The sequence below is a fragment of the Falco rusticolus genome, chromosome 11, assembly GCF_015220075.1.
Source record: "Falco rusticolus isolate bFalRus1 chromosome 11, bFalRus1.pri, whole genome shotgun sequence".
Lineage (NCBI taxonomy): Eukaryota > Metazoa > Chordata > Aves > Falconiformes > Falconidae > Falco > Falco rusticolus.
In genome coordinates, this window is record NC_051197.1 from 30111567 (window position 1) to 30137796 (window position 26230).

Sequence of the window (26230 nt, forward strand, 5' to 3'; positions counted from 1 at the left end):
CTTGGGTTAACGAGCCTTGCCAGCAGCCTGACATTTCCCAAAACTCAGCTCTTTGACTGCAGGAAGAGTAGGGAATGTGCCCCAAATGATGAGGCAAAAAGGAAAAGAGGACCACCCACAGACCAAGGCAGGGAGAGGGGACAATCTCAGGAAAGGGCTCTCTGATGTAAATTAGGGGGATGTTATTTTTTAGTGGGTTCGAATTTAATTTTTTTGAAGTCTGAAGCAGATGGCACCTGAGAGAAGGACAGAATTAAGGGGAGTCAGCAGCCTGGGGTTTAAGAAAGAACAACATGTGTTAAAGCTTGTTTTATGTAAAGTTCATAGAAGGTGCATACATTGGATCGAGCAGGTGTTTGTGTTTAGCCAGTCAGGGGAGCTACAGGGATGCTCCCCACAAGCCCTCTCCCAGTCTCTAACAGACCATCCACCAAGAGCTCCAAAGGCTGGAAGCAGGCTAGGCTGCAGATGCAATCTCTGGGGGCATGCTGGTCAGCGATTGTGTCCAATGTATTGGAGAAAGCTGTCTGAATCTAACTTGTTAAGAAATACTGAATCTTTGGGTACTGTCCTTCACAGAGTTCAGCCCTGATCTTGTTCCTCTTCCCCGATACGGACCTCTTCTTCCTCCCCATGGTTGGCTTATTACTGGAAGACTGAGGATGGATCTTCATCTCAGTAAAAAGGATGGAGAATTCATGGCCTTTCCATGGCTCCCGGTTCATGCCCTGGGAAAAAAAACCCATGGAATTTCTATTACTAAAGCACCCAGACCAGGTGTTAAGAGTCTACCACTACTGTCCCCCCTCTAATACCATTTAACTCTCCAATAAACAGAGACGCTATTGTTTACCAGATTTTGACTGTAATTATAACCAGTCTTCCAAACACTCCTAATATAAATCAAATCTCTATCCAGTTTGGAACACAACAGGACTGAGTCATCTTCAAATCAAAAAATAAGCCTGTACAATGAGATGCACACCAAAGCACGCACTGAAAGCCAAGGCACAGGCTACATGAGACAGTGAGCCAGCATCCCACTGTGTCTCCTAGTGACTGTTCTTTTATGTGCTCCCCTCAGAAATCAAGGCAGCTCAACATCAAGTATCTCTGCCCACAAGAATAAGGGAGCTATGCGCTCAAATCCTCTGGATCCAGGGAGGACAGAATAAGAGCTGGAAGTTTCTTTATGGATTATTTTCCCTTCAAATGAAGTTACTTAGGATAGCCTGGGCAATCTCTCCTGCTCCAAGGAGGGACATCCCACGCATGTGTTTTCTCAGGGCTAGGGAAAAGAGTTAACCACCACACAGAGCTCTGCTGCTCACCTCACTGTGCTTGTTCTCTCCATATTTCCTATTCAGGTTGGCCAAGTGGCAGTTCTTGTACCACAACACAGCACGGTGTGTCAGAGCACAGCTGCTGAGAGCCACATCACTGTCTCTGTCCCACACAGTGAACATCCAGCCATTGTGGTAGGTCATTGCATCCCCTAAGGGAAGGGATGAAAGACATGAATAGGAGTAAGACACTGCAGTTGCTCAGCCTAAGGGCTTATACACCCTTCAGGCAGAACACAGCAAGCCTGTCAAGGGAAAAGCAACAGCACAGCATAGATCTGGACAATACTTTCTAGAGGGCTGCTATTAGAGGGCATATCCTAGGGCCGGATCCTCCCAGCTGAAGAACTAAACCTTATGGCAAGAGAATATTAAAGCATTAAGTGGAAGACCAAGGACACAATGGCAATGGTAAGGACCTACCAGTGGCAGAAGCCAGCACCAAGATGGCTACTGCTGCTGGGCAAACTCCCATCTGGAACAAAAGCCACTTTCTTTGCACTTCTCACCTGGGAAGCCCCAGAAGTTGCTCCCGAGTCAGCATAGGTTACCTCATGGAAATGCTTCCCGTTCTGCCTTCTCAGCTGGCGTTTCACTGGGTTAGAGCACCCTCTCTTCCCCATGGAAAAGCAACTGTTTCTCCTATCTTCTGAGGAGACGGGCCTGTGGGCACACTCTCCTCCGTCTTCCTAGGACTTCCAGGCTTCTCTCCTCAAAGGGTACCACATCTGCTCTAACCTGACCTAACGAGCTCCCACACTACTGGAAAAACAAATACAGAGGTCCCAGATTCACTTCCCTGTGCCAAGCAGAGACAGCACAAGTACAAGGCACTCCTCACCGGCATTGCCTCTGTAATTCCCCGCTGACAGCCTCTATCTGTCCCTGCTCCAGGCAGCCTGGAAGAAGTCATAGACAGCACAGACAGATTCACTAGCTGTCTGCAAATCCACCCGGAGCTCATAGCGGATGGAGCTGCTGCTTGTGAGATTGTGCAGCTTGTCAAGACCTAGAAGGAAAAAAAAAAAAAAAACCCAAAAAAACCTCTGTAAAGGGAAAAGCTTGTTAACCTTTGCAGTCCTAGACTCTTACCCTGTAGCCATTTTGGTTAAATCGGCTATTTCCTGCCTCCCTCCTTCCCTGCTTGATGCTGTCATGACATTTTGCCAAGTTTATGCTGTCTTATCTCATTTTCTGGCAAGAGGCAGCAGCATCAGAAAAAAATCAAACAGCCTAAACCAACACAAGACTGGCTGTAGTGCAACATTATTTTTCCCAGAACATTTAAAGACCCTTGCGCTAAAGACCTTGACCTATTTAGTGCTGGATTTTCTGATCCACAGAGAGTTCACTAACAGGACAGACAAAAAATGACCAAGTACACCAAGTTTTTTGTAGTATGCTGGTCTTAGCATTTTCACAAATGCAATTTCCTTATTTCCCCTCTCCTAGGAACACCCGAGCCTGAAATAAACCTTTCCAGAATTTGGCTTGCTCTGGGACTTCTCCAAAGCCCAAAGATGTCAATAGAAATACTTAGTGGGCCTTTAGAGATCCCTCAATACTTCATTAGCATTTCTAAGGAAGACACAAAAGCTGACAGTTCAAGACTGCAGGCTTGGGGGGGGCGGGAAGTGGATAGCTCAGCATTTAAGTGCTTCTACAAAGCTAATCTTCAGCTCTTCACTAGTCACACCCGTGTACCGTACCAAGCCAAAATACCCCAGTGTGATCTCCAAAGCCTTCCACATAATTTTCCCAGCGTTTGTAGAAATCCACCCGGCCACTGCTCTGCCTCTGAAACACCTGCAAAGTAAGTGTGAGTTCATGACAGGTTGAGGAGATACAAAGAAGACAGAGATCAGAAATACTCATCCTGATTCAGACGCAGATGAAAAGGTGACACATTCAGGAACAGACAGCTCTACCCGATGGTACACTGCACCTGCGCAGGGTATGCACAGGAATCCATTTCCATTTTCTGACTGCACAGAAGCGCTGGGGTGAATATTTAGTTGTGTAAATTTTACAGTTTACTTTCTACAAATGCCTGAATGTGATCTAAAAGTTTAGACAAAAGAGACTTAGAGACAAGATACACCAGACATTTGGGTTTCTAAACTTCACCAAAATCAGAGGGACTTAGCATCCACAACCAAACAATGAAAAAGCCTTTGAGTGATTTAGCTTCCCACATCATTCCTACCAACAGCCTGAGATCAGCATCCACCACCCTTCCTAAAACATGTCACTCCATCAAGAAAGAGCTGAAACATAGTAGCACAGTAGAGCAAAAGGAGCCTCAGCTAACATCAGTACCAAGTCCACTTGATTATGTGGGCAAAAAAAACCAAAGAGGTGCAGAGAATCACTGACTATCCATCTACCTCCATCGTCACAGTACACCTGCATCAGCCTGCTGCCATGCCCATTCAGGTAAATGGTGTACGTGCTGCTGGAGGCACTTCTGCTGTCTCTGACTGCAGCCTGCTGGATACGGGTAGAGGAAGGTAACAGTGAGAACAGGGAGGGCAAAACTTCACACCAGCAAAGCAGGCCATAGAGCTGGAGGAGGCATTTCACACCCTTAGGAATCTCCTAAGGACAACAGGACTGGAAGAGATGTAAAGAACGCAGCAGCTCCCACTGTACACTCACACAGTGCCCAGCTGCATCAGCAGGTTGCTGCTGGCAGCCTTTCCCGCCACCTGGGAGCTGGCACATGGATGGGGTCCCCAGGGGCCACAGGAAATACAGGAGAAGGAGCCCTTGTTTGTGAAGGTGGGAGTGTCAGCAAACAGGGACTTCAGTTTCTCTGCATTTCACAATTTGCCCACAATGGACAACCCCTGTGGGCACTAGCACAGTAAAAGAGGCTCCCACAGCAAGCTGGCATGAGGTTTTGTTTGATTTGCTACCATTCTAGTGTGCATTTCCTCACTTCCTGACCTTCGAAAACAACCTCGGCAGCTACCCAATGCCGCGAAAGTACTTAAAGATCTGTGCCCTACCATTACCGGATGGTGCAGAAAGATCTCTAGCATGTCATCATCTCTCCTGCCCACTGGCAGCTCACCAGCAGGCTTTGTCCTGTGCTTGGCTAGTGAGGTTTGCCAGCAGCACTGACCAGCATGGGCAATCTTCATTCACGCCATCCCATTGTGTTTCCAAGCCTCCAGATGGCGTGGCTTAGACTAGACACCCAGCCAGGAGACACATCATTGATCTGCTGGATGGTTCGCTTATGATCACATAGTTCCTCAGTGCATCTGTACAACATGAACTCCATGGCTGACCTCCACCATAAAGCACAACAACTGCAGAGCACAGGGAAAAGTGCAACACCTAAGGCCAGTTCCTACCTGCTGAGAAGGTACTGTCTGTTCTGCTCTGGTGATCTCCCTTATAGGCCATCAAAAAGATGGCATGCCTCACTCCTTATTCCAGTCCTTCTAGCACAAACGGTTGTTTGCCAGGACTCAGCTGTACTTCCTGCCAAATAAAACAGATCAAAGGTCAACCCAACTCTGAACGGCATTTAGCTTTTCCAAACAGTGCCTCATACTACATATGCATTTACAGGCTCTTCTCGTAGGGTTCAGACAGGCACATTCACTGTATATCCGTGAAACATGCAGTCAGGCCATCTCCTCAGAAGGAAAGTTCCGGGCAAGGTCTCAGGAAACACTGTTGGGACACTGAGGATACCCTGTCCCTGGTGAGTGCTGCCCTTCCAGCTAATAAGTTAGAAAAGTGAAGTGAAGCAGCAAATGTTCTTTGCACCCAGAGATCTGTTGGGAAGAGGCATTCCACTGTCAAAGTCCCTCCACAGCTTCTACTCCTGACAGTAACACATTTCCTTCCTTAAGCTCTCCCTCCCTGGGCTGTGGATAGCATAGATTCGCCCTCAAAATTGTTTTCTTGTGGTCCATATACCCACAAGACCCAACTGGCAGAGCCCATAATCACAGGGTGATTTCGGTGGGGTCTGCAAGACTGAAGAATTCACTGTACCTTACTTGTGCTGTCTTGACCCTGGAAGGTCAGAGCGTAGCCATCAATCTGTGCTGCAGGAGGAGTCCAGGTAACCACACCAGTAGAATGAGTCACAACTGATACATGGAGGTTCTTGGGAGGATGAATCTCTATTGAAAAATAAAATTCAAGTCCCATTGCATCAATGAAAGACGGCAACGGCAGTGCAGGGCTTGGGCTGAGATTTCAAAACCTGATCCTGTCAATGGGGAAGTACAGAAGTCACCCAGTGACCTTCATAGCCAGAAAGCAGTAGGAGCCTGGACCAAACATGGCAAGGCCTGCTATGGATCTGGTCTGGGATGCTTTGTGAGCCCTGCAATTGGCTCAACTGTACAGGAGCTCCTGATATGCCTGTTTGAGAAGTTGCCATCAGGCTCATCTCTGAGGAGCATTCACAGACAGGTCAGGTTTGAGCTCTATGCCTCAATCCTGGGGCATGGTCCTAGTGTGCCCTGCTGAGAGCCCCTACACCTTGTCGCCCTACTGCAGATAAAGAATGACTTCACGGGTTTCATTGTTGTCATGCTTCAGCCTTCTTTAGCAAGTGCAGGAATACAAGGAAACCCACAGCTTTACAGTTTGGTCTGTGCTGTATATGGGACACCAGCTCCCTCACTGACATCAAGGGCTTAGCCAGACTTCTCCTGTGCAGTCAGACTGCCCAAACAGAATTATTTTTATGCAATGCCAGATCACAGCAGTTGTCAAAAAGTATCTTATGAAATACCCACAACAGGGCTGCAGTTCTTCCCTTAGGATAAAAACTATTTCTAAAGTTCAGTTGGAAATAATAACAATAGAAGCAGCCTCTCCCTAATTTTCATCCAGTGCTTGCTATATTCTATATATTTTGGGAACGTGTTAAGGAAAACAATGTAAAGAGTATGATTTGTCTGGCTTTCCAGGTTTTAGAGAGAATGTTCTTGGTGGGCAGTGCTGGCCTTCAGCGAAGAGTGCTCCAACCCTGAAGTACACCTGAGTTTATAGCAAACGGTAACTAAATAATTCATCTAAATTCCCTGCTCTTCCACAAACCTCCCTGGGAGACTATGGACATGTCATTGTCCATTGATTCAGTTCTTCTCCATATAAACCAGGCCACAACATTTCCCAGACCTTGAAGAGTGCTACAAGGATAAGCGTAACAACAATCATAACACATCAGTGAAATTCTACAGTTGTTAAAAGCCACAGCGAAAGAACAAGGACAAGCAACGTCTGTCTTAGATAAATGAGTGGAGCAGCACGCCTTCTCCCAGGAAATGCTGCACTCCTCAAGCATCGAGTTACCGCTTAAAAAAAAAACAAACAAAAACAAGGCAGAGAAGAAATCAAACCACCAAATACAAGAACAACAGGGACAGTGACACCAAGATCCACACAGCACCGTGTCTAAAACACTGGCTATGCATTATAACTGAAGGCCATAGGCTAATGATTTAAGCATTAGTTCAATATCTAATGAACTTATGCTTCATTTGGGAGACCACTACACAATGGCTAAAGTAAAACGACCCAGACACCTCGGAGTAGCTCACTACGTGTGTAGCCCCCGCTGGACAGAAGAGGGAGCTAAAAGGTACCAAATCCACGACGAGAAGCAAGGGGTGGGAAGGGCGGCCTTACACAGCGCTGCTCTTGCAGGCCGGCCCGCAGTTTCCATGGGCGCTGCTGCAGCCGGGTTTAACGCTAGGGAATAATCAGCATTCACCTTGTGTAAGAAAATGTTGTTTGGAGGATTTTTTTCCCCCTCCGTACCTGTATTATTTTAGCAGAGGTGTCATTACTTTTGGAAATATAACACACACACACAAAAAAAAAAGATGAAAGAAAAAAAAAAAAAAGAATACATGAGGGTTTTTAGTGCAGGTATTTCAAAAATATCTACACCAATGCTTAAAGCATTCCCTCTCCCAGAAATTTCATTTCACTTGAGTGTCTCCATTTTCATTCCAGTTAAGAAACCCCACTATAACATTTCAGTTCGCAGAAACTCTGCTTGCATTTCTAGTTCCAGATAGGTTCAGTCTCTTGGCCTCAAGAGACTCGCACCAGCTTGATTCATAAACTAAGAAAAAGTACATTAGCAAAGGCAATGGATCTGGAATGACCCTGACATGTTCCCAGTACACCATAATCCTTATGGCTGACTGAACAGGACAGATTTAAGCCTGTTTGGCAGTCTCCAAGGTCCAGTCTAAGGTTAGTAGTCAAAGGGCAGGCCATTCTTTTTAACTGTGCGCGATTCTAAAATGGTTTAACTTTGGTTGTTAAACCTCTGTTATTGTTAGGCTTGATAGCAGCACATGAAGCACTACATGCTTTTGATTAAGGACTACTGAAATAAGCTGGGTACCATCAGCTGTCATCACTCTTGTATGACGACATCTGCTTTTTCTATAATCATCTATAGCAGCAGTCTGTTATAGTAGCCTATACTTACACATTTATCTCCAGAATGGGTTTACCACTGTGCATCTTCATCACCCAGTAATGCAAAGGGAGATCACGAAACACAGAATAATAAGAGAGTAGGGTCCCTTCTACCCTGTTTCCTTTCACTTCTGCCCACAGTTACCTGTCAGTGTGTCAGGGCTTGCCCTCTTGCTCTGCTTGCTTCCCAGCTCTGCCCAGAGATGGATAGGGAACTTCATGCCTGATTTCAGTCCTGCCAAGGTGGTAGTGCTTCTGTCCTTCCTCACTTCTATTTCATAGGTGTCCCCATCAGCAGAAGCGTAGCTTACCATATACCTGTCTATGGGAGCTTGGACGTTGTCCCAGGAGATGGTGGCCGAGTCCTCTGTCACGACGTCACTAATCAGATTCTTGGGACTGTCCATTTCTAAGAAATAAAGTGCAGAGTAGAAAAGGCGGGTAATTAAAAGACACATGCTCCCTTTAAAGCTTTTGTTTTCTAAAGCCCCATGACCCTACCCTCAGGAAGGAAAGGATGACATGGACTAACCCATCTGTAGCTTTACTGGATCTCAGCAGCTGATCACCACACTTGCTATTGACAATGCAGAACTGGAGTAAGACAAAGTAAGGCACTGAGACATGGCCATATTCAGACAGAGGCCTCCTAAGTATCATCAAGCAGAGATACAGGGAAGAATGATTGTGCAGAAGGTCCAACTGAAATCTGAGGCTATGTCAAACCTAAATTCTTATGAACCTTAAGCAAGATCCATTAGACCATTATTCAGGAGTCCTGGCTGACACAGATACAGGGAGGCAAAGAAAAAGATGTGAGAGACTGAGGCAGCACCAACACCCTGCTCCCCTTTATCAGCCTCTCCCACAAATACCTCTTTTTGAGATGTGAGGTGCCAGCAAGGTATAACACTTCTCTACATTACAACCGAGGAAGGAAGACCTCGGTAAAAGAAGTGGCCAAGGGAGAACATAATCATAGCTAATTCAGCACGTGAAACTACATTCCTCCTTCCATAGCTGCAACCATCGTACTCCAAGATTTCCAGAGGCCACTCAGAGTGTGCCTGCCCTCTTGCTCTGCTTGCTTCCTTTCCCTGCCCAGATACAGATGACACACACCACAATTGGCTTCAAGCTAACCAGGACAGCAAGACCTGTGTCCTGCCCTGTCTCCCCCTCATTCCCAGGAAAGGCTAGCAGTGTCCTCTGCCGAACAGTCAGTCTTCAGCCTAGCTAAGCAGTCAACTTTTGCAAGCAAAAGTCTTGATTATACAAAGGGAATTACTGACAGTTAAGAAAGACCTAATCCAGGCTCAAACCATTTGCTACCCTTTCATGTTTTGGGAGAAGACGATTAGGATAGGCATGTTTCCTTCAAAGTCTTGATTCATTGATAAATACTATTCTTATAAGTGAAACTAGTTGAATCCTGCCTAAACTTAGGACGGTTCAACAGCAGTAGCATATACTGTGGGGCAGAGCTAAGCCACAACTGCAAACCTTAGCATACCTGAAGACCAAAAAGAGCAGGCAAAGTTGCTAAGCGAAGGATCACAGTGCTTTAGCAAGTGCTGTGAAGCTCATACTGGGCTGATAGTTTCTGAACTAACAGAGCAGCTATTAGTTCTCTACACTTGGCACTATCTCTATGTGAAGCTTGAAGGTGCCCCCTCAAGACAAACGAGTGTCTAGTATATGCTCTATAATAGGTCAGAAGAAAACAGGACAGAAGTTGAGGTCACCTCCACAACGGTGTCATGTAAAAGCAAAAGGATTCTCTAGAATACCTGTCACTGCCTCAGTGCTGATCCTCTTGCTCTGCTGGGCTCCCTCCTCTGCCCAGGGAAGATGACATATTCAATGCCAGGTTTTAGTCCTGTCAGACTTGTGGTAGTCTTGGTCTTTCCCACTTCCATCTCCTCTGTGTCACAATCAACAGAGGTGTAGTTCACCTATCTAGGAGAGCCTAGACCCTGTCCCAGGAGATGGTGGCTGTGTCCTCTGTCACTTGGTCAGTCACCAGGTGATCTGGGCTGTTGATTTCTGCAGAGACAGTTAAAAGTGAAGAACACAGGCTGTCATAATCAGGCTGTACTGTGACACTCTTTCCCCCTTTAAGGGCCTTGCCAGTGTCTTCCTTTTTCAAGTTCCATTTCTGATCACACATTAATTAGAACCATAAAGCTGGGAGGTGTCAAGGTCTGAGGTGGTTTGACTGGGGTCTGTCTTTAATCCTTACACATGCTTTCCTAGGAAACTACACAGCCAGTCCTACCTGGACAGAAAAGAGCCTTTTCAAAGCAAGATATTGTTACTTCCTTGTTTCCTCATGGCCACAAGACTCCAAAGCTCACATACACGTCATCTCTCCAGAAAGTCAGATGCCAACCAAAGCTCTTTTGTTAAGAGATCAGAGTGACCCAGGTACACATTTACTTCAGCCAGTCTATGACCTAGGGCATGAGTCTTGCAAATGCTTACAACCATTTGCAATGGATTCAGACGTTCAGCTTGACAGTGTTGTTATAAATTGGCAACCCTCACACTGGGCAGATCCCTTATACCTCCTTAACTAGGACTGGCAACACAGGGGAAAGTCCTAATAAGAACAACTGAGGAACCAGGATTAATCATCCTATTGCAAGAAAAGGCATCCTGTATTCTGTTAATTTCTCTGCATTTCAATATTTTCATCCGCAAAAAGGAACTGAGCATTTCCTTATTCCACGATGAAGGATAAACAAATTAACCAATTAAACAAGACTACACAAATACATGAGACACTTTTGCAAAGGCTTCATTTTCCTTAATCCCTATTAGTATTCACAACACAGCCCATTTGTAGTACATACAGGTAACCAGAATCTCTCTGTGGTGATGCTGAAAAGGTTTCACAGCAAGACGCACTAACCTCAAGACTTGATCTGTTAAGCCTGAATCTCCCTCTGCTGTGAAACTGTCTTGGGATGGACGTACTCACTGTTGTTAAGGGCAAGCTGGGCTGTAACTTACAGTCTTAACAAAATATATTGCCCACTTACCTGTTATAGCCTCAGTGCTGACCCTTTTGCTCTGTTGTTCTCCCTTTTCTGCCCAGATGCAAATGACATACTCCATGCCTGGCTTCAGTCCTGCCAAGGTAGTGATATTCTTGTCTTTCTCCACCTCTCTCTCCTCTGTGTCCCCATTAGCTGCAGTGTAGCTCACTCTGTATCTGTCTGTTAAAGCCTGGACTTTGTTCCGGGAAACAGTAATTGCATCCTCCATCACTTGTCAGCTCAGTTGGGCTGTCGATTTCTGTAAGCAGAAGTCATAATTATTAGAAGTTTCAGTATAGTGCTGTGGTAATCACAGTGGTCTAAAGACACAGACAACACAAGTTTTTATAGGCAGAGGTAGTATGTTTTATTAAGACTATCAAATATATTTGGAAAAACAGGTGAATTTTGAGAAAGAATTCTATGCCCAAAGAAAAAGAGCTTGTGTGTCCAAAAGCTTGCCTGTTTTTTTTCCTCCAGCTCAAACTGGTAAATCTAACAGAAGTTTTATCTGTAGCCATAAACTGAGTTTTGATCATGCAGTGTAAATAACTGACACTTAAGCGAGTCCCATTGAATATCACCATTTGCAGAGCCAAATCATTTTGTACTGTTGGATACAGATAAAAAGTGGGTGCTAACCACCTGCAAGCCCTGCCACTCTTGACACATCGGTAAACATGCTTGCATGTCAGTGCGAAGGCAGCCAGCCCTCTGCTCCTGTGCTAGGTGAGCTAGGCCGCTGGCTTCTGCAGGAACACTTAGGAGTGAAGAATGCAGATTGTCCCAATGAAGCTACACTTACACCCTTCCCCTCAAGGGCCCTGCCAATGTCTTCCACCTGTCATCCTTTATTTCTTATCAAGGATGGACCTGAACTACAAAGCTGGAAGGTGCTCAGTTCTGAGGTATTTCAGCTGTGGTCTAGGTCTCCTCCTCACAGCGGCAACAGCAGGGCTTTCTGTTGGGGGGAGACAAAAGAACAGCCAGCCCTGCACCAGCAAAGAGGAAAGCCCAACTGCCTTCTGAAGATCACTGCCTCTTGCCTGGGTTGCTCTGGAAATTAACCCCAAGACCAAATCACCTTCTCAGAATCTGTCTGAAATGCAGCTCTCCTGGAACAAGGTTATTTCATACTAAAGCAAAACATCCTACCTGTCACAGCCCTGATGTCTGCTGGGCTCCCCTCTCTGCCCAGAGGCCAGTGGCATATTTTTTGCTTGGCTTCAGTCCTGTCAGAGCATCAATGCTCTTGTCCTTCCCCACCTCCATGTCCTTTGTGTCCTCATCAGTTTTATTGTATATCACCAAGTACCTGTCTTCCAGAGGCCAGATCCTATCCCAGGAGATTGTGACTGTGTCTTCTGTCAGCCATCTGGGCACTACGCTACACTGGCAAATTTTTTAAGAGAAGGTTTGAAGGAGTGAGGACTACGCTCACATTCTCCACTAGAAAAAAAAAGCCGCTTTCAATCTCCTCCCATTATTACAATCATTCCCCTGCCCTTTTCACAGATGGAAACATGATGCTAGAATTCACGAGCCTTAAGTCACTACCACAATGCAGCCTGCGGGAACATGGCCCTTCGAGGACAGCCCAACAGTCCATGATCTTTACACAGAGCATTGTTTTTATTGGTTTTGGTTTTTCTTCACTAACTGCTAAATACATCTTAGCAGTCAGAGCAATGAAGCACTTGCAGATGTATCCCAAATGATTGCAACGGCATTTTATTCCGGCTTAGTCTTCTGCAGGCTCTAAACTCCAGAGCGCAAATGCACAACCATCTAACAGCCACACTGTCATTTACCACACACCAGCTTAGCTGCACTATGATTTACCACACATTAGTTATGGTAAAAGTTGTGCTTTTTCCACCTGTGTGTACTAATCTTGCCTCTTTTGTGAGATGAAAACACATTACTTCTCATTTTAATGAAAGATGCTGAGGTTTGTTTGTGTCACCCTAGAACAGTGCACACTGGGAACATGTATTTGAATAATCACAACTCGGCTAGTTAGCAGTGTAAGATGCTCACCTGTGGCAAGAAAAATCAAGTGAATGATTTTCTTGTGTGATATGAAAATCAAGTTTTTTCTTCAGTTATAAAAGTACTGCAGCTGGATATGGGCTGTGCCTGTACCCATATGCAATGTATTTAACTCCTTCACAACCTGGGTGGTCCAAGAGTTTCCTAGCCAGTCACCTGTACAAGTGAGAACATGGGCTAGCCTGAGACAATGGACCAACTTGAAAGCAGGTGACTGACTAAGCTTCATAATTAAGCATTTAACTGATCCTTGCTGGGTGGGAACTTGAGGCAGTCTTACAAATCCTCCGAGGCAGCTCCTGTTGTGTCTGGTCTGATTTATATGCTTAAATGTGTTGGTTAGCATCCTGAGTGGAGCATCCCAAACACTCCCCCAGGTAATTTCTGCTGTAGAAGTCCAGATTGCACACATATAATGTTTCTAAGTGACCAGTACAAGCTGCTCCTGTACACACACAGCCACACTGGACCATCACTGGCTGGATTATAAGAACTGAGCAAAACTGGTTCAAGGAGTTTCCCAATCTAGCTGCAAATGCAAGCACCTTCCAATGGAGACTCCCTGTCACCAAGGGACAGCAACCAAATGTCCTGTTTGGGAGATTTGATTCCCCAAGTGATTCTCAATTTATGCCATGACCCAAATAACTTTGGTTTTCCTCTTTAACAAACACTCATGACTATTTGTACAAAATGTGCATGACCCGCCTCGTTCTATTGGGAAAGGCCACAACAGCCACCCAAAGAAAAGCTTGGAGGTGGTTTATGGCATTTTAAAAGAAAAGCACAAACGACACATCCCACTTACAAGGCTTTCATTTTGGCTGTGTTTCACTGTTTTTTATACCAGTAGTAAATGCTGCCTACCACAGGGCCTGTCCACAGCAGGGCTCAAAACAAAGAGCCTTCAAACCTCTGCAAAGCAGGAAAAGCTTTACTAAAACAAGTAAAACTGATTAAGGAGTTTGAATGTCAAACTCAGTTCCCTCTGCTGCTGCAGCTTACCTGTCAGCTCTGGTACTCGCCTTCTTGCTCTGCTGGGGCCCCTTCACTGCCCAGATGTGGGTGACATACTCTATGCCTGGCTTCAGATTCAGTAAGGTGATCATGCCATTTTCACTCCCCACTTCTATTTCCTTGGTGTCCCCATCAGCTGAGGTGTATCTCACCAATACCTGTCTATGGGAGCCTCAACTTTATTCCATGAGACAGCGGCTGTATCTTCTGTCACCCGATCAGTTGCCACATTGGGCTATCAAGTCCTGAGAGAACATTTCAGAGTACAGGATTAGGAAACTCCAGCTGAATTAAACCTGCCACGACACATGCCCATTTCCTTCATTTTTGCCTTGCTGCTATGGCCAGCTAAAACATATCACCTAGGTTCCCTCCTACAGCCCCTTGAGAAGAAAGGCATCTGTGGGCAACCAGCATGGTCAGAGTGGGGACTGTTCCCACCATTTAGATGAAAACATTAGAAAGCAGGACTGTTCCACCACTTAGAGGAAACTTCCAATTTTTTTTCTGCAGGAATAGCTTGCATGCTACCTGCCTCACCTTCCATGGGTACAGACTTGAGCATTACGTTCTTGCTTGCCCTCCTCACAGCACCAAGCATAGGCCCCATCCTTTCTCTGCCTGCAGTATCAGCCATTTGTTGCTCTTCCCTTTCTGCCTACCCTGCAGACCTGTCTCTCAGATTCCCCCAGGGCTTCTGCTATTTTAAGTGATGAATCAAAGTTTAGTGGTAACTCTTGCAATAGCTGGTATTCGTCTTAGTCACAGCTCCTAAGTTCCAGGCATTACATAAGAACATGAGCAGAATTACTCATTGTGGATTTTTTTTCCTTTTTAAGAAGTTTTGCAGCCCCATGTCTGTGAAGAACAGCTTGAAAACACAAGCCAAGGGTGCTGCAAATAATCAGAATCTACACAGGGAAGAAGAGCAACCTCAATGGCAGCATGGAGTTGTAGGTTCTGTTGTTTCAAATCAATTTTATTTTAATGGAATAATTTAAAAGACAACCTCAGGAATGTCAGGCCTGATTTGGGGTTTTTCAGCCTTTGAATGCAGCATGCCTATCCTTTGGGTAGACGTATTTCAGAGTTCCCAGAATTTTATAGGTAGAACAAGAGTTCAAAATTCTTCAAGCTCTCTTTTGCAATATAATAGCTCAAAATTATTCTGCCTTTTTTTTTTTGCCTTTTTCATAAAAAAAAAAAAAAAAAAAAAAAAAAAAAGACCTTGAAGCATCAATGAACCAACAGGGTTTCCAGATCTGTTTTAACAGTCAGGTCTGGAATGGCTAGGCTTCCATTACAGGAAAGACAACAGTCAAGTAAGAGTAGAACCTGCCAGGCCTTCTGAGCTGCGCTGAGCATACAGTTGGAGCAGAAGCCAGCTTAAAGATGTTTCTGTGCTCTCCTCATACAGGAGATTACTATGTCTGACTTGGGCTCTGTTACAGGATAAAGCAGTCCAAAGCTTCAACCTCTAAGGGCCAGCAAGGAGCTGAAGCCCTTTCAGTCACTTCAGATATAAGAGGTGAAGACTAAAGCTACTACAGAAATGCCAGGGCTGGGACACTGTGCAGTCCGCTGGACAAGCACAACTTCACCACCATGGGGCAGGCATACCAGATCACACAGCAGGCTGGGACTACAGCCCCCAGTGGAAATGCACGCCTGGCAACAGTGTGCTAATATGCTCCTCAGTCCAACTATTCTGTTCAGTCTGGTGACCAGAAAAATAATGTTGGAGTCGGGCAATACAAGAAGGAAGAAGAACATCTTGTCTTCCTTGCTGTTCCTGGGCTCAGAGACCAGACATATCAGTGGCAAATAGCCGTGAGGCAGTTGGCGGCAGCTGCCCCAAGGATCCACGAGGAAGGGCCATACCCAGATCACAGATCGTGTGCGCTAGATTTAAGCAAGGTCATTCTGTCAACAATCTCATTAGGGAAGTCATGAACCAGAAAACTTTGAGTTACTGTTGGACCTAGCTCTGAGCTTGTCTGAGGGTTGTTATTACATACAGAGGCCAGCTTACTATGCTTTACCCTGAGTCTGGCTAGAGTCATTAGTCAAGTTAAGGGAGAAGTTACTGTAGGTTTAAAAATCAAGGCAAAAGACTCAGCTATGGCTAGGTTTAGTGTTTAATATACAACGTAGACAAGCCCAAACAAGATATAAGCAGACCTGGCTGCAGGTCATGCATGAAGGCAGCCAGCTGTGCACCTTTAGTGCTGCCATCTTGACAGATCTGTCCCTGAACTCTGTAGTAACATCACTATCAAAGAAACTTTCCACATACCAGTCCTACCACTCACTGAGGATGGTTTCCCCTCTGTATTGTCCTTCACAGGTACGACAGTGACCTTGTACTCTGTGCCAGGTTTCGAGCCTACAAAGAGCAAAAGGGAGCATTACCAACAATTAGGGAAGACAGAAATCTAAACTTTAAGTTCCTTTCTACTACAAACCTAGAACTGGATAGACTAAACAAAATAGCTTTAAGAAAAATTACTATCTAACTTCCTTTTGTCTTGAGAATGCCTCAATAGCACTTTTAGCCTAGGCTTACCCTTATTGCTGACATTAACTATAGCAAGTGGGGATTTCCATAACATCAGTGTTACCAGCTTGGAAACAGAAGCATATTCTTTATCCCTAACAAGGACAGAATTAAAGCTGAATGACTATTCCTTGTAACTTGCTATCCACAGGGTAGAAAGGCTTCATCCCTGTGGAGACCCATTATTACAGGATGGGGGAACCCCAGCAGATCTCACCCTAGACTACAGCAGGCACGAGGTGAATTGAAACTGGCCATCCACACACAAAAGAAAAATCGTCTCAGGACTGTGGTCTGACTGTCAATCACTCCTGCCACTTCTCCCTGCCCAGTTTGGAATACCCACAAGTACTCACCAGTCATACTGTAGCCACTCTTAGGGTCATTGCTTTTGGGCACCATAACTTGCTTCTTATCCATCTCCACCAGGGATCTGAACTTCAGCTTGTAATAATCCACATCTGTTGGCGGGTTCTCCCACCCCACTTCCAGGGAGTGTTCCATCTCCTCTGTTATCCAGACAGCATTAAGTGCAGACAGGACTGGGAAGGATAGCAGAGGGCCATGAGGAAGCAGCCTCTGCACAAAAAGGTAAATATAAGATACAAAGTTGCTAAACAGTCCTCCTCCCTACCCAGTCACCTGCTCTAAGACCCCAGACATTTTCCTCAGCCAAACTGAAGAGTTAAGCAAGTACAGCATAATCATTATTTCACTCCAGCTCAAGAGTTTTCTGGCTCTCAGCTCCCACCTGTTATGCTAGAAGCGAGAGAAATGTCAAAATAACCAAACTTCTCACTGCTCTTGCCAAGTGCAGGCAGACAGCATAATATCACCTTCTAACAAAACGGCATTTCGGTTCTCAAGGGACTGCTTCAGACATGCAGTCTTTCCACACTCAACCTCCTAACCTCAGCAGCATCAGGCCCATTTAGTCCTGGGAAGAAACTATGAAGAAAACTTGCTGCTGCAGATATGCTCGGCAAATTAGTACCTAGGAATGACAACCTGCCTACTTTAAAGTCCCTTTTGCATCCAGTCAAACAGTGCATTATTCTTAATAACATGCTGGCTTTATCTTGCACGCTTCCATTCCTGTTTCTTGCAGCAGACAACGTTATGGATTCCCTGGAATTCAGGGGTGTCAATGCAAGTAGGATTTGGACAAGATAAAGGGAAAGAGAGGAAGTTTGCAATATATTCAGCCCTAATGATACATATCTGGGAATAGATTGCCCAGAAAAGAACATTGACAGGAATCTGCAACTGAGGCCGGGAAGAGAAAGCACACTCCAGCACTCAGACAGGATGTTACCAACCTGCAAAGCCAAACAATTCACTCTACTTGTTCAAATTAACTTTAAAGATCTACAGCTTCTGACTGAAGAAAATACTGCCTGCTCCTACCTGTACTTGCTTCTAGATACTTTGGCTCACTGTCAATCCCCTTCTTCACATGACAAAGTGTGACATTGTATGTGGTGCTGGGGTGGAGACCCACAATCTCATAACTGAGCTGCTCTTTGGGCATGTGGACTTATTTCACCAATGTCTCATACCCTATGGGATGATAGGTAACGAGGTAATTTTCCACATCAGCCATTGGATCCCAGCTGACAGCCAGAGAGTTCTTTGTAGAGTTCAGCAGCTGCAGGTTCTGAGGACTGAGCACTGGAAGAGAAACAAAGGAAAATATTACAATGAGGACGACGTCTTGCCACATGGCCAAGCAAGAAATTTTTTCGAATCTATTTTGAATACAGAGAGAATGCAGAACTAGAATTCCCAGGCTGCAGTAATCTTGGATTTGTCCACTTCTTTCTGCTTAACAGCATATCATTAAATACACATGAATAGTGCAGTCAGTAAAAAATAAAATAACTCCCTGGAAAACTCTTCCCAGCTTCTAAAGCAACACTAGCATGGGGAAAACTCTCTCATAAAGCTGTCCCTTCCAATACCTCTAGCATGAGAAAGACAAGCCAAAACCTTCTTTTCACATCACTGTCAGAGTTATTTCAAAATGTCAACTGGTCCCCAAAACTGGGGAACACAGCTTCTCCATGGCAGAGATAGAAAACTGAACTTTTATCCTGATGGAAACTTACACTTGGTGCCCAGAGGAGATTTGGGCAAATCTGCCTTAACTGTTTTGCCACAAGACAGACAGCTCATCAGGTTTTGAAGCAGCCCTTGAAAGCGGTCAATGTCGAACATCTGTCAGGTAGTTTATCTGATTTTAGTTACAAGTAAGCACATCATAAACTGATCAAACCATCTACAAGCTGTATTTCATTAGCAAGGTACTAACCAACAGAAGAAAATAGATATCGATTGCCTGTAAAAAGGCATGTGTCAGCAACATCAGGTCACATAACACCATGAGACTCTTCTCACTTGAAAGGCAGCATTCATTCCCTCATGTAATTCACAGCTTTCACCAAATTCCACCCTCAATATGTGCATGACATTGCCTTTAATGAAAACTTTGTACAAAATAGGAAAATGTTGATCCTGCCTCTCCTTGTGATATAGAAGCCGAATTTCAATAATCCAGCTTTGCAGTAAAATAACAAGGTACCCAAATACGTATGGTGTGGTTCAGAAGAGGATTGTATCTACCTCTCTGAAGAGGAGAAGTGTAGCATAAGAAAGCATATCATCCATTTAGGACAATGCCTAGGACAACTTGTGTTTCAGAACATGTATGAGGGGTTCTTGCAAAGGCAGTGACTCTAGCCCAGGGGAAATGGATTTTACATGTTTTTCAGCTCTGCCCCAAGATGCACCAGAGCCGTCTCCTCCAGCCGATGTGACAAACCCCAGCACTTCAGGGCTTGACAAAGACACACCTGGGCCAGGGCCAGGGCTGTGAAGGGGAAGGAGGCACTGCCTGGACCTGGACTTGATAACCCTTGAAAACCTCCTCTTCTTGCTCTCCAGCAGCAGAGGACCTCCTAGCCTGAAGCAAAAGGGTTCCTCACAGGCACAGCACTAATTGCGGAGGTGAATTAGGAGGACGGGTGGTTGCGGCCCATGCCAGAGTCCATCTCGCATCCTGCTGGCTCCCATCCATCTCTATCCATTAAGCAGCTTCTCCTCCAGAAGCAGGCTGAGGCTGGAGCAAGCAGGGAATGAGCAGCACATCCATAGATCCAGGGCTGGGCCAAGAGCTCACACGGGGGCTTGTTGGGAACCCTGGCTCCCCTGGGAACAGCAAAGAGTACCTCTTTCTTTTCCAATTTCCTGATTACAGCATCAGCACAAAGACTTCCCAGTTAAACTGCTGAGATAGCAAAAAAATGCTTTTGTGGATACCTTGTTTTAAGTTGCTGGTTTATTCATCTTCAGATATCCCACAGTGCTACTCTTGGAGTGACAGGAAACAAAGTTTAGAAAGAGCACAGGCCAATACTTGCTGTTCAATATGTCCTTGTCCTCTATTTCTCCATCAGAAGGAATTGTAAGTCCTCAATTATACTGTTGCATGCTTGATAGTAACTTCTAGATGTTCAGGCATTCCAGTTACTATGGCGATATACAACAAAATATGTCATGTCATGATCTGAGACACATAAAAAAAAGAAAATAATGATAAATAAATACAGTGCTCTGTGTAAATCTCCCAGGATGCAGAGACAGAACCCAAAGTGGAACAGAAAAGGCAATCTGACATCTATGGGAGAGCAATGCTTGGCTACAGATGCTGAGAAAGGAACCATTTGCCTCTGGACTCAGAAGTTTTTAAGTAGGAGTGGAGATGTGCTCAGAAACAGTAGCAAAATGGATCATGCTGTGTGTATTAACTCTGTAGTGCTTGCTCACTGAGAGAGCAGAGGCCACTTTCACAGGCTGTAAAAGAGCTGAGGGTGTTGTGTAAGGATCCAAAGCTGGACTCAGCCAGCCCTTTGGGAGAGGTTGGCTGAGCAATAGTTCTCTGGAAGAAACTCTTCTGCTTGCCACCTCTGTAAAAGTTGCTGCCTCCCAAGCAGCAAATCCCAGTCTACTGACAGGAGAGAAGGGAGCTGGAGTCACAGAGAAACATCCCTATATAGTGTGGAAGGCATAGGAGGAGTGAAGTTTTGATGCAAAGATCTTGTTTGGATGAAGAATTTGAGCTAATGATCTTTTATTTAAAAGATGACTCTCTAAGCAGATAGATCAAGCCTGAGAGGCGACGGAGGATCTGGAGCGGAAAAGACCTGAGAGTAAGGTCACTGCAAACCTTTTCTGAGCAATACCTGAGCACAGGGGGTGGCTGTTACCTACTTCTCCTTCAGGAGAAGCTGTGAAAGATTAGACCAGGGGTCCTCAAACTATGGCCTGCAGGCCAGATACAGCCCCCCAGGGTCCTCAATCCAGCCCCCCGTATTTACAGAACCACCCCCCGCCGGGAGTTGGGGGGGGGGAACCAAGCAGCCGCAGATGACTGCCTGCCACTTCATCCGCACGCCGGCCCCCTGTTTAAAAAGTTTGAGGACCCCTGGATTAGACCAAGCAGTGATGTGCTGAGAAGGAAAGGCAGCCTCCAGGGTAAAAGGCTGAATGCTGAAGCCTGGAGTATCAACCTGCGGTTATAAGGAGATTATAGCTTTTTCAGAATTAACCAGGAACTGCTGGACACACACCCCAAGGTCATCTCAGTCAGGTCTTCTCAGGCAAATCCTACTGCATTGTAACAAAGCAGGATAAGGGAGAATTTCCCAAAGACCTCACTTCAAAGGGTGGTTATTGAAAGGATTTATACATCCTTTGTCTCACAGATTTTATCAAATCAACTACCTTATTGGCAAGCAGTACACTCTGCAGCAAACATGATTTTACCTTCCATTGTCTCATTTGTATGTCAAGGAATAGACTCTGGCTCCCTCTTTAATTATAGGCTCCGTAGCCAGTTCGCTCTCTCCTTCAACTGCTGCACACAGGCTTGTGTTAGCACTGACTTTAACTGCATTTTTATGCCTTACTACCTTTCTGCAATTCAGAAATGTTTTCCAGGCTATTCTTGAAAACAAGGACCAGTCAGCAACCCCTAGCCCAGCAGGAACTCTGAGAGGAACATGGCAACCCCAAGCTTGGCTTACCTATAGGATTAATCAAATGTTTATGGGAGGAAGAGAAAAGTTGGATTGAAGGAATGAAGGAAGAAATAACTCACAGGCACGTCTCACCCTGGGAGCACTCAAGGCCAAAGAAGCCATCGTGGCAGTCGCATTCTCCTGTGTCACAGAACCCATTGCCACTGCAATCCCTGGGACATCGTTTCTCACTGCAGTCCTCTCCAATGAACTCCGTGTAGCACTGGCAGACCCCTTTGGCTGTGTCACAGATCCCATTGCCGCTGCAGGTCTCAGGACCGAGCTGATAGCTGCAGTCCTCACCAAAGTAAGGCTCATCACAGATACAGTTCCCACTGTCGCAGTGCCCATGGCCGCTGCAGTGGCTGGGGCAGGTGGGGTGGGAGCAGTCACTGCCCTCCAAGCCCTCGGCACACTTAGAGCTGCAAGTCTTGTAGAGGAAAGTCCCATGGCTGCTGCAGTGTGAGACACCTGGCCAGAGCAGCACCAAGATGCACAACAGCAAGTGTGACACACAGATGAAAGAAAAAGAGAAAAAAAAAAAAACCAAGAAAAATTAGGAACATAAGAATAGACAGGTAGTGCAAAGGTGTGTTCAAGGTCATTAAAGAAAAAGCATAAATATTGCTGGAACGTATGAGCTGAAAAAGACCAAAGACATCACCTTGCCCATCTCCCCCAGTCCCACCTGTATTTTTTTATGTAAGCAAAGAATTAGCACTTCTCCCTGTCTCCATTCCCCAAACATCAGTTTATTAAATCTTTTCTTAGAGGCCACACAGTATAAAACTTTGATCACAGGCAGAGCCAGTGGCCACCACAAAACAGCATCATCGTAAACTCTGCTCTTCTTTTTAGTCAGTTATCAAGAAGGAAATAAAAAGACAAATTCTCAACAATTGCAAAATTCTGGAGGCAAAAAGGAGAAAGGAAGAGGCAGCAATGAGAAGTGCTTCCCTCATCTTGCACCCTCCTGTCCTCCAGAAATTCCTCCACTGAACCCTCCCACCTATGTGAAACTCAGGAACTTGTTCCCTTCCAGTTCCGAGAGATGCTTGTGGAGATTTGCCCTGCACTGGTTCTTTATATGACAGAAACCAGAGCACCACCCCATCTGTAGGGCTCAAGCATTTCACTCACAGAGAACTCCCAATAACATTGAGAAATGGATTCCAGTCCCCAAATCTCTAAGGTAAATAGGCTGTATCTGGGATCTAAGAACCGATACTGCATTTGTAACTTACCTTGGCTTCCCCCACAGCAATTCTGAGGGCTGCAAACTTCTCTCAGCTCTACCACTTCTTTCTCAAGCTTCTCCATCCTTCTAAACAGATCTTTAATGTGAGTCAAAGTTTCACAATCCCCTTTGGGTGTGTGCACATGGATGTTGTGCCTAAAGATTATATTCTGGTCTTTGTCTTCCTCATCCTCCCCAGGATCTAGCTGCACTCCACTGTTGTCTTCATGCTGTAATGGGTCTGCTTCCACCTTAATCTGGGAGGATGTGGGCAGGTCAGTCTTGTAGGAGTGGCTGAAGGATATTCTTTGCCCATCACTGGTGCAGTTGTGAGATGCAGGATGTTGAATAGCAGATGTTTGAAGAGCGCAGCACAGCAATAGCCCCATTAACAAAGCAAGCCAGTTCTGGAAATCCGTTTGGCAGATTTTTAGAAGAAACAGTGACCCCTCAAACAGCAAAGCTGCTTTCAAGAAGGGGGTGGTGGTGGTGGTGGTGAATATATAACTAAGAAGTTTATATATATATATATATATAAAGCTGGTTTTCATTATTTTCTAAAAGACAAATTATTTGTTTTGCCATGATTCAGTACTAGGTTGGCCAAGTACCTGGAAAAAGAGTCACACTGGATAAATTAGATACAAAAGAGCTTCTAGATGCTCCAACTAGGAGCTTTAAGTTTGCAACCTTCAAGGAAAACTTAGTATCACAGTCCACCATAACTATTAATTATGCCATAGCACTTCTCATTCCCCTGCAGTTACAACAGACATTGTATTAGTCTCCCAGCTGTGAACTGCATTACTGGTTGCTTTTTGGCCATGGCAATCTTCAGCAGCTTGCACGGTTTTCACCTAGAAGTGTGATAACTGTGCAGTGCTGCACGCATGAAAAATTCAGAGTCAACACTGATCTTTTGGCACAAGAAGTTTGAGAGAGAGTTTCGCTCACTTAACATGCATCATGCATGAGATATCTCTCCCAGGACAACTGCATTTCAGGCATGGGTGGAAGTGTTTTCAGGAAGGTATTCAAGGGGACACCAAGGGTTTGTTTCTACAGGGACTATTAAGTGTGGAACACTTGCTCAAGGAGGGAGATCAGCTAAGAGAAATGGACCACAGAACAGGTGTCACTGGGATAGACTGGACATGTTTGCACGCAGCTGCAAAACAACTCACACCTTTCTACAGCACGCTGTTAAACATCCCTATCCTTCTCCCATCCCTTAGGGCCCGTGGCGCTGCAAGTGCACCTTGTGCTGACCTGACCAAGTATGAACCCCAGCCTTAGAGTCCTCATCTCTGCCTGCTGGAGACACAGCAGAGGGGCTGAGTTTCTGTGGAGCTGAGGACATCTGCTCTGTACAGGCAGGACTGAGAACCTTATCTGGCTTCACATGTGCTGTCGATTACATCTCACAAAACCCTCACTTCGGGTACAACTGTTCTGATAGAGCTGAACCAGCTGTCTTCAGCTTCAAGGTCTCACACTAATGATTCCTGATTTTAGTCCACCAGTTCAAAAAGGCCCTTCAGATTTAAGTTACCAGGTTTTCATCATTGGATTCAAATGATACATAAAATTAAACCCATCCTCCTCTTCTAATACAGCGCATAGCCTACGCTTTTATCTGGATCAGGGAGAATTAAAAAAAATTCCTCTATGTGAAACCAACGCATCGGCACTTTGTGTGCCTGAACGCTGGATTCACTTGAGGGATTTCAAGGTCTTGCTTTGACTTAGTTATCTGATTTGTTATCTTAGCATTGGCAAGGTTAATTTAGAAGATACTGGAGTAAATCTGTTAACACATGGAGCAAGAGAATGTGTTGCAAACCCATTTGTTTTCCTGTACTTTTATTTCAAAAACATTTCTTGTTTCCTACCCTGCATAAATAAATAGGATGAGCTTGGGTTTAGGCTGATTAAGCCTCAAAACTAAGTCTTAAAAATAAATAAAACACTACTGTTTAACTGCATTGATATTTAGATGTCAAAAGTCCAAACATTTAGTTTAAAGTTTTCAGGCATAGTCTTTAACAAAACCAAATCTGTTTGCTGTAAAAGTCTTGTGCTGCAACTAAGCAAGAATTTTGGACTTAAGAAATTAACACCTCATAGATAAGAATAACAGGAAGGAAGGAACTGAACAAACAAGGGTAGAAGGATAAAGTGTAAAGCTAGAAACCTAAATTTATCAATTGGCTTATTCAACATTACAAGCTAAATTTTGGCATTAATGGTAGATGTCAATCTGTAGAGGAGGTGATATATGCTTGCTTAAATACTTACACTTTCGTATCAACAGGATGCAGATACACACCATATGTAGCTTACTAAGCAGTCATGTTACTCATCACACAAGCAGAAGAGAAAACATTATTTAAGTGCTAAATTAGGTAATGCGAGAACTAGAAAGCATTTGGCCAATATGTATCCATAGTAACAGGACTTCTGAACTCAAGATAACAGTGCTGCCCCAAATAATACTCTCTGAAGTAACCGAAGACTCCACTCCTAAAGAGTCATACCAAGTTTCCAGCTCCTCTGCTATTTCCACTATAGTCACATTTCTGAAAGTCAAACAATCCCAAGTTATGATGAAAATTAACTGTTTCTGTGAAACATTCTTATATCTCCTAAATGTCTGCCAGAACTTTGGAAACACCCCTACCATCAGAGTCATGCCTTACCATGCACATCTACAGGAAGGTGTCCTTCATGCTCAGAAACACGAGGCTTTGGTTGCTAACACAAGAAACAGAAAACCACCAACACTGGAAATACGTATTATATCTGCTTATACCTATACTGCAGGCCACTCTAGTGTATCTCTCTTCAAGCAAAGTCCTCACTGATATCAACCAAAATAGGGTATGGATTTCAAGATTCGGTCTACAACTCCTATATTTTATATGTAATAAAATAAGGGAATTATCTCTGCTGCCACTTGTAGCAATTTGTTTGGTTGGGTTTTCCCGCCTCCATTCAGCACTTATCTACACTTAACTTACAGTAAAAGAAATGGAGGGGGGGGAAATTATGTTGCTCTGCAGAGGCAGGGCAGCTTCCCTGTCTCTGTCTCATGAGGTTTTGCAGATACCTGTTTATGACTAAAGATACAGCCTTCCCACAGACACACACTGCTATTCTGCTTTCCAAGACTCCTCTCCCTCAAAGAGCTACAGAAACTAATCATCTCTTTCTTTTTCTGCTATGCAGACTTCTGAAACAAATCAACAGATTGCTTCAAAGCTCTGAACAAGTTCAACGCCTAAGTTCCACAGGTTCTCATCATAGCCTACTGCAGGAAACCCCAAAAGCTTTGTTTTGCAGGGTTTATTTCCAAACCCCTGCAGGTGTGTTGCGACGGAGGGAAGACACAGTCACTCAATATGAGCGATCAGCAGACTTCGTTTATTGTACCT

General features: G+C 44.9%; 1 protein-coding gene across 1 annotated transcript; it reads right to left on the reverse strand.

The window, feature by feature from the left end:
- Positions 1-294: 294 nt before the first annotated feature.
- Positions 295-23622, reverse strand: TNN (tenascin N). The gene is given in 22 exon segments (XM_037404434.1): positions 295-728; positions 1332-1495; positions 2185-2352; positions 3053-3149; positions 3720-3810; positions 3812-3862; positions 4711-4835; positions 5358-5488; positions 7960-8223; positions 9605-9661; positions 9664-9768; positions 9771-9860; positions 10859-11082; positions 11084-11122; positions 13919-14078; positions 14081-14159; positions 16210-16310; positions 16838-17023; positions 17889-18152; positions 21653-22030; positions 22804-23245; positions 23605-23622. Coding segments are annotated over 22 exon segments (3429 nt in total). The 3' UTR covers positions 295-533.
- Positions 23623-26230: the final 2608 nt, after the last annotated feature.